At 41.7% G+C, this 9,421-nt stretch overlaps 1 protein-coding gene across 1 annotated transcript in view; it reads right to left on the bottom strand.

The window, feature by feature from the left end:
- Positions 1–268: 268 nt before the first annotated feature.
- The window catches only part of MRPL48 (mitochondrial ribosomal protein L48), a 50,817-nt gene continuing 41,664 nt past the window's right edge, over positions 269–9,421 (bottom strand). Inside the window, exons 6-8 of the mRNA XM_007448082.1 lie at positions 2,954–3,056; positions 1,375–1,464; positions 269–587 (exon numbers count right to left, since the gene is read on the bottom strand). Of these exons, the coding sequence (XP_007448144.1) occupies positions 513–587; positions 1,375–1,464; positions 2,954–3,056 (268 nt within the window). The 3' untranslated portion in view covers positions 269–512. The remainder of the gene's footprint in view (positions 588–1,374; positions 1,465–2,953; positions 3,057–9,421) is intronic.

Here is a 9,421-nt window from a genome sequence, read left to right as displayed (position 1 = left end):
TACTTTTTTTTCACTTAGGGACAGACCCTGATCCTATCTGGAGGGTTTTTTCATATACAAAATCTCCCTCCCTATGCCTTCTATCCACAGAGAGTTTACTTATGATTGTCTGCTTCACTAAAGGGACTCCATGCCAGGTTGATTTAAAGGATGAGTTCACTCTAATTGGAGAAATACTGAAGGGGGACATGCTTATGTGCTAAAGCACCAGGCAAAGAGAAATTGAATCCCTTAGTTAAATATACTCGACAGGATGGACTGACTTCTCACATACACACACATCCATCATTAGCAGATTTTTATTAGATGGAAGATACCCAGGGTTGGCTCTAAGGAAAGTGGTAACAATCGGCAAGCACTCCTTCACAGAGGAGAGGAGGCACTCCTGGCTGTGGAGGTGGGTACTTATGATATTGAGGGTCAGGGTCTCCTGCTTAACTTTGGCCACCCAGGAAGCTCTTCCCATTGCCACTCAGTATCACCAGTGCTGGCATGAAAGGGTCTGCAGTGAGCTAGTTCAACTTGGCTAGCAGTTCTTCCAGTTCTGGCCGAGCTTTGAACCTTCCTTTGAAGTCTTCTTCAGTGTGCTGAGGAGAAGAAAAAGAAGATAAGAGGGAATTACTACAGAGTTACTCAAATATGCCCAGCATCAGAAAAGGATCCATCAGCCAGCTCTGTAGAAAATGATTTAGATTCAACTAACTTTTACTGAGTAGCTACTATGTACCAGACTTATATTAGGTATCAAGGATTCAAAGTTTAATTGGGACTTTCTCCCTACCTTAAGTACATTTCCCTATTTGTGTTCTGTTTAATTACACTGTATGTGATGGTAAATCATGTTCTTTCTGCTATACAACTGCCTCAAGGGAGGGAATTTGTGGGTGTAATGGGCTCACGCCTAATATCAGGATGCTGTGATGAAGTTCAACTTCCATAGTCTATAAAGCATCATCTCTGATGCACCGGAAAAGCCAGAATAATGATCATGGTAAAGCAGCCTGCACACCTTTCCTGATTATTATTATCTGGGCTAAATTATTCACATGTCTTTCTGTTTCTTTTTTTTTCTTTTTTTCTTTTTTTTTTTTTTGCGTTACACGGGCCTCTCACTGTTGTGGCCTCTCCCGCTGCGGAGCACAGGCTCCAGACGCACAGGCTCAGCGGCCATGGCTTACGGGCCCAGCCACTCCACAGCATGTGGGATCTTCCCGGACCAGGGCACGAGCCCGTGTCCCCTGCATCAGCAGGCAGACTCTCAACCACTGTGCCACCAGGGAAGCCCTGTCTTTCTGTTTCTAAAGCCAGCCAGTCCAAATTTTCTATTCCATATTTTGAGCCCACCAGTAGGCCTCTTCTCAAATTAGCACCTACCTCCCTCACTGACAGTTTGACTCCTTCAGGAAGATTGCTTTGGATTATTTCCAAGAAAATCTCTGCAAATGTAGCACTCAAACCGCTGATCTGCAAAAGGAAAGAAGATGCTCTAAGAGAGGCACTGAAACCTAGGTGATTGGGCAGACATGGCAAGGGCTCAAATGTCAGCTCCAGCAGAGCTAGAGGGCCTTTGGGTGAAGGATTAACACCCAGAGCTGGTTTTGGAGCCCAGACTTTCCAGGATTTCTCTTGCTGATCTGCCAAGTTGTCTGGTTACTAAGATGGTCATGGCCAATATCTGCTCTTGTAGGCAATGAATGTCATAACTGGATCAAGAGGTCAAGTCCAGGATGACTTTCTGAATCAACTCAGGTTTACCCACATAGACTGGGACCTGTTGTTGTCAGACCCTGTGCTGAGAATCCAGAGTTAAATCAGATGTGTAGTAGAAGGGCATGCAGGGGGCTGTGGGAACCCACAAGAGAAACACCTACCTAACAATCAGGAGGGTCAGAAAAAGCTTCCAAAAGAGGTAACATCTGGTTAGAGTCTTGAAATACAGGAGTAAATTGGGAGAATACAGCAGTAGTGTGGAGTTTTTTTTAAGGCAGAGGAAGCAATATTCAGTAAAATGTGGAGAAAAAGCATAGTACTAGGGAATTGAAACTAGTGCCATGTGTGGCCGGAATGAAAGTGGGTGTGAAGAAGAAAAGCCAGAGGAGTAACATGAAGGCACTTAGGTGCTAATCAAAGAGTTCAAACTTTATCCTGTGAGCCTCAGTGGCAAGTTAGAGCTGTCATAAAATGTAGCTCAAATAATTTATTCCTGATAATATTTAAAGGACCAAGATTGTAAGTACTTTAATTATTTAAAAATTTAACATAGATTTAGGGTGTTACTACCTTAACATCCCTCTGGTTACCTTCCTGATATGTTTCTTGAGTGGATCAAAAAGGGGTGATGTCCATATATTGGAATATTACTTGGCAGTAAAAAGGAATGAAATACTGATACATGCTACAACGTGGATGAACCTTGAAAACATTATGCTAAGTGAAAGAAGCTAGATATAAAAGGCCATATTTTATATAATTCCATTTGAAGAAATGCCTAGAAGAGATAAAACCATAGAAGTGGAAAGCAGATTAGTGGTTGCCAGGACCTGGGGGGATGGGGAAAGAGGAGTGACTGCTAATGGGTACAGAGCGAAAGGGAAGCCACTGAGGGGTTCTAGGCAGGACAATGACACGATCACATTGATATGAGTGTAAAGCAAAGTGGATGGATCTGAAAGATTTTTAGGGGTAGAAGCCACTGAATTTGGAGAATTAATGGATACCCAAGGGCAAAGAAGGGTCAAGCATTAAGCTCAAAGGTGAGGAGGATTACAGGAAAAAAACATCAGTCCCTCTACAATTAGTTTTGTATACACTGAATGAGGGCACCTGTGGAACATTTTAGTGGAGAAACCCAGTAGACAACTGGATAGCAGGTTTGAAGCTCAACCAAGAGATCAGGATAGAGAAAAGAACCAGGAGAGGCGAATACATTTCAGATTTCTCCCAGAGTACCTACCTGAACCACTCGCTCATGGGTGGTAAGAACTGAGTCCAGGAGCATTTTGCTGCCTTGGTCCTGCAACTGCAACACCTCCATGGTTTTGGTGGGCATCGCATAACTGTGGGAAGGAAGAGTCAGCTATTGGGAGGGTTCCCTTAAGCCAGCAGCACCACTTCAGTCAGGGTAGTCCCTGAGTACAGCCACTACTGCATGCAGTAGCTCCTGCAATCTAGGGCTGTTTATCTTCACCAGGAGCAAAGTAACCAGATCCTCTTATGCCTCCTCCAGAAATCTCTAAACTCCGTGAGGGGACAGACCATGTCTAATACTTTTCTGCATCCCCAGTCATGCCTAATATAACACTCTGAATAAAACCTGGTGATTACTAAGTATTTACTGCTACTAAATAACAGCCAGTTCTAAAAGAATCAAGCTCATCACTAGGTACACTTTGGAGGCTAACCTTGGGTATTTCACCTCTTCTGAAGAAATGAGGCACGAAACCCAATCCTGCTCCAGTTCTATTTTTTATTTTATTTTATTTTATTTTATTTTTAAATTTTTTGGCCGTGTCGTGCGGCATGTGGGATCTTAGTTACCAGCCAGGGATCAAACCCGTGCCCCCTGCGATGGAAGCGTGGAGTCTTAACCACTGGACCGCCAGGGAAGTCCCCTGCTCCAGTTCTAGAGCAGGATTTCTCAACATCAGCACTACTGACCCTTTAGAACAGATAATTCTTGTTGTGGGGGCTGGAGTATGCATCCCTAACCTCTACACCCAGAAAGTGCCAGTAGTACCCCCGAAGTGATAACAATCAAAATTATCACCATTGTTAAACGTCCCCAGGTTGAGAACCATTGTTGTAGAGTCTCTGCTCACTACAATCGGCTTCAGTAGATCTACATGCCACAATAAAGAGTGCTGGACTTGGGGTCAAGTCTTGGCCCTGTCACTTATTAGCAATATTTACTTAGGCAAGTCCCTTCCCACTCTGGGCCTCAGTTTCTCCATGTATAAAGGGGATTACAATCTAGGCTTATATCAATAGACTATTGTGAGAATCAGATATGGTGATGAGATAGGACTGATGGCTACACAGAAATATGGTATTAGTGTTATCAAAAATTCCTCAAACTGAAGATAAATGGAATAATAATAACAACAGTAGGATTGCTGAATTTTCATGCCACACAAAGCTTCATCAAGTAAGAGTAAGAAGTATGGCCCTCTACAAATGGACTGCTACGAAAAGAAGTTTGGCGTAACGGAAAATGGATTAGAAACATGAGACTCAGTACTGGATTTAAATGTTGGCTTTGCCACTTACTACCTATTTGACCTTGGACAAACTAATTCAGCTCTCTGAGTCTTAGTTTCTTCAGCTATTAAATGAAGATAATAATACCTAGTTCATAGGGTTGTAGCAATAATTAAATAAGATTACATAAGTAATTTGCCAGGTATACTGTGCCTACAAATGCCAATTCCCTTGCCCTTATAAACAGTGAGTAAATGCTAGGTATTGCAAACTTCCAGATAGCCTCCCTAAATAACATCCCCTTCCATTTTATAGCACAATCTCTGATCTCTTCAAATTTACCTTTGGTAATAACTTCCTTATATAAAAATATTGGGGACTTCCCTGGTGGTCCGGTGGTTAAAACTCCACGCTTCAACTGCAGGGAGCATGGGTTCGATCCCTGGTCAGGGAACTAAGATCCCGAATGCTATGTGGTGCAGCCAAAAAAAAAAAAAAAAATTGGGATGCATTCATAGACTTGTTATGGAAAATCAAATAAAGTAATTATGTAAAAGCTTTCAGAAAAGTAAACAGCACTCTAAAATGCTCTTTTTCCTTTTTGACATTCCACAGATAAGACTGAATAAAGTGAGAATTGTTCATTCTTGCCATTAAACATGCATTTTATTCCTCAACACTTACAAGATTCCATTGATTTGTTTATTCATTCATTCACTCTTTCAACAAACATTTACTGAGATCCTGTCTGTCCTAGGCAGTCTGGTGGGCACTATGCAGTCTATGCTTTCAAGGAGCTTGCTAAGAGTGTTTTGGAGAAACAGGTATGTACACAAACATCCGCACTACAGGAAGACAAAGGCAATATAGGTATGTACCAAACGTTACAGGGACAAGAGGGAGAGAAGGGGGAGAGCTTGGGGAGGACTTCACAGGTGAGGTAGGGCTTTATCAAGATGTAAAGAATGAACATAGATGTTTGCCATTCCAAAAAACAGCATTCTACAAAAGTAAGGAGGCATGAAGCCCTCGAGAACCAACAGAAAAACCAGACATAGTTCGATAAAAAAAATACTGAGAACTCTAGTCATTTCAAAGTATACTAGGCCTTTGAGTAGTAAGAGTATAGGTATCTTTTTCCTTAGTATCTACTCTTTTCTGTACTTCCCAAATTTTCTGCAATAAACATTACTTGGACGATCAGATAGTTAAAAAAAGAAGGGAAGGGACTTCCCTGGTGGTCCATTGGGTAAGACTCCATGCTCCCAATGCAGGGGGCCCGGGTTTGATCCCTGGTCAGGGAACTAGATCCCACATGTGTACTGCAACTAAGAGTTCGCATGCCGCAACTAAGAAGTCCCCACGCTGCAACTAAAAAAAGATCCCACAGGCCGCAATGAAGATCCCGCATGCCGCAACTAAGACCCAGCACAGCCAAAATAAATAAATAAATAAATAAATATTAAAAAAAAAAAACTGCTACTAAATAACAGCCAGTTCTAAAAGAATCAAGCTCATCACTAGGTACACTTTGGAGGCTAACCTTGGGTATTTCACCTCTTCTGAAGAAATGAGGCACGAAACCCAATCCTGCTCCAGTTCTATTTTTTATTTTATTTTATTTTATTTTATTTTTAAATTTTTTGGCCGTGTCGTGCGGCATGTGGGATCTTAGTTACCAGCCAGGGATCAAACCCGTGCCCCCTGCGATGGAAGCGTGGAGTCTTAACCACTGGACCGCCAGGGAAGTCCCCTGCTCCAGTTCTAGAGCAGGATTTCTCAACATCAGCACTACTGACCCTTTAGAACAGATAATTCTTGTTGTGGGGGCTGGAGTATGCATCCCTAACCTCTACACCCAGAAAGTGCCAGTAGTACCCCCGAAGTGATAACAATCAAAATTATCACCATTGTTAAACGTCCCCAGGTTGAGAACCATTGTTGTAGAGTCTCTGCTCACTACAATCGGCTTCAGTAGATCTACATGCCACAATAAAGAGTGCTGGACTTGGGGTCAAGTCTTGGCCCTGTCACTTATTAGCAATATTTACTTAGGCAAGTCCCTTCCCACTCTGGGCCTCAGTTTCTCCATGTATAAAGGGGATTACAATCTAGGCTTATATCAATAGACTATTGTGAGAATCAGATATGGTGATGAGATAGGACTGATGGCTACACAGAAATATGGTATTAGTGTTATCAAAAATTCCTCAAACTGAAGATAAATGGAATAATAATAACAACAGTAGGATTGCTGAATTTTCATGCCACACAAAGCTTCATCAAGTAAGAGTAAGAAGTATGGCCCTCTACAAATGGACTGCTACGAAAAGAAGTTTGGCGTAACGGAAAATGGATTAGAAACATGAGACTCAGTACTGGATTTAAATGTTGGCTTTGCCACTTACTACCTATTTGACCTTGGACAAACTAATTCAGCTCTCTGAGTCTTAGTTTCTTCAGCTATTAAATGAAGATAATAATACCTAGTTCATAGGGTTGTAGCAATAATTAAATAAGATTACATAAGTAATTTGCCAGGTATACTGTGCCTACAAATGCCAATTCCCTTGCCCTTATAAACAGTGAGTAAATGCTAGGTATTGCAAACTTCCAGATAGCCTCCCTAAATAACATCCCCTTCCATTTTATAGCACAATCTCTGATCTCTTCAAATTTACCTTTGGTAATAACTTCCTTATATAAAAATATTGGGGACTTCCCTGGTGGTCCGGTGGTTAAAACTCCACGCTTCAACTGCAGGGAGCATGGGTTCGATCCCTGGTCAGGGAACTAAGATCCCGAATGCTATGTGGTGCAGCCAAAAAAAAAAAAAAAAATTGGGATGCATTCATAGACTTGTTATGGAAAATCAAATAAAGTAATTATGTAAAAGCTTTCAGAAAAGTAAACAGCACTCTAAAATGCTCTTTTTCCTTTTTGACATTCCACAGATAAGACTGAATAAAGTGAGAATTGTTCATTCTTGCCATTAAACATGCATTTTATTCCTCAACACTTACAAGATTCCATTGATTTGTTTATTCATTCATTCACTCTTTCAACAAACATTTACTGAGATCCTGTCTGTCCTAGGCAGTCTGGTGGGCACTATGCAGTCTATGCTTTCAAGGAGCTTGCTAAGAGTGTTTTGGAGAAACAGGTATGTACACAAACATCCGCACTACAGGAAGACAAAGGCAATATAGGTATGTACCAAACGTTACAGGGACAAGAGGGAGAGAAGGGGGAGAGCTTGGGGAGGACTTCACAGGTGAGGTAGGGCTTTATCAAGATGTAAAGAATGAACATAGATGTTTGCCATTCCAAAAAACAGCATTCTACAAAAGTAAGGAGGCATGAAGCCCTCGAGAACCAACAGAAAAACCAGACATAGTTCGATAAAAAAAATACTGAGAACTCTAGTCATTTCAAAGTATACTAGGCCTTTGAGTAGTAAGAGTATAGGTATCTTTTTCCTTAGTATCTACTCTTTTCTGTACTTCCCAAATTTTCTGCAATAAACATTACTTGGACGATCAGATAGTTAAAAAAAGAAGGGAAGGGACTTCCCTGGTGGTCCATTGGGTAAGACTCCATGCTCCCAATGCAGGGGGCCCGGGTTTGATCCCTGGTCAGGGAACTAGATCCCACATGTGTACTGCAACTAAGAGTTCGCATGCCGCAACTAAGAAGTCCCCACGCTGCAACTAAAAAAAGATCCCACAGGCCGCAATGAAGATCCCGCATGCCGCAACTAAGACCCAGCACAGCCAAAATAAATAAATAAATAAATAAATATTAAAAAAAAAAAAAACAGAAGGGAAGAAATGAAGTAGTTGAATTTCAAGAGTCAACCTAACATGACAAAATAGTGCTAGCTTTTAAGAGTACTGCTGGGACAGGACCCAAGGGCCCCTGCTGGGATGCTAGGGAACTTAGAATTTGTGGACTCTACTATATATAAGTTATACCTCCATTTTAAAAAATGTAAGTGGACTAAAAAAAAATAAAAAAGGAAAGAGCAGCCTTACAGAGAATGATGATGAATGATGCTTTTACTCTCCACAGAGAACAGGAGCTGGGTCAGCTTCAGGCTTGGAAACTGCTCCCAGATGAGTAAGATTTCCATCTCTCCAGACATCTGCTCAGCAAGGGATGCAGCCAAATTAAAGGACCCACAGGAGAGGCCCCTTCCTCTCATCTTCTGGGTGAGCTGAAGCTGCAGCAAGGCAGACCATTTATAGAACAAAAGCTAGCACACAGCTCCCCTGCTCAATTCCATCTCAAGGTCAGAGCCCTACCCCCAACTACTAAAGGAAAAATGGATCAAGATAAAATGAAAATCTGAAGAAAAGAAAATCATTTTATCTCTGAAAAGCTGGGCAGTAAGAATGCCTGATATGATGGTCTGAAAACCTCAATCAGTGCAGAGAAGTGAATTGATAAAAATGAACATCTCTTTATGCTCTACTATTTGGAGCAAAGAACCAGGAAAGAGGCAAAAAGCAGCACATCATTCATTCTGTTATCCTAGAATTCATGTTCATACCTACTGGAACTCAATCCAAGTCAACAAATATTCATTCAGTGCCTACTATGTGTCAGGTACTGGGCAAGGTCTTAGCGTGACTGCTGAGGAAGACAGAAACAATCCCTGCCTTACATATCTTAGAGTCTAATAATAGTCAAGTAATTATGAGATAAGGAATGAGCATTTTGAAAGGGAAGTTATATACCCTTTTTTTAAAAAAACAAATTTATTTATTTTACTTATTTATTTTTGGCTGTGTTGGGTCTTCATTGCTGCACGCAGGCTTTCTCTAGTTGCAGCAAGCAGGGGCTACTCTTCGTGTGGTGCACGGGCTTCTCACTGCGGTGGCTTCTCTTGTTGCAGAGCACAGGCTCTAGGTGCACGGGCTTGAGTAGCTGTGGCACGCAGGCTAAGTAGTTGTGGCTCAAGGGCTCTAGAGCGCAGGCTCAGTAGTTGTGGCACATGGGCTCAGTTGCTCTGCAGCATGTGGGATCTTCCCAGATCAGGGCTTGAACCCATGTCGCCTGCATTGGCAGGTGGATTCTTAACCACTGCCACCAGGGAAGAATATACCCTTTACTTCTCCTAAATATATAATATAAAGACCTAAATTAATGAGGTTCTCTGAAGAAGTGACATTTATAATAAAGCCTAAGAAAAAAATAGGGTTGATTAGCTGAAGGGGAAAGA

Source organism: Lipotes vexillifer, unplaced genomic scaffold (assembly GCF_000442215.2).
Source record: "Lipotes vexillifer unplaced genomic scaffold, Lipotes_vexillifer_v1.1 scaffold640, whole genome shotgun sequence".
NCBI classification, from domain to species: Eukaryota; Metazoa; Chordata; class Mammalia; order Artiodactyla; family Lipotidae; genus Lipotes; species Lipotes vexillifer.
This window is presented reverse-complemented; position numbering and strand designations above follow the sequence as displayed.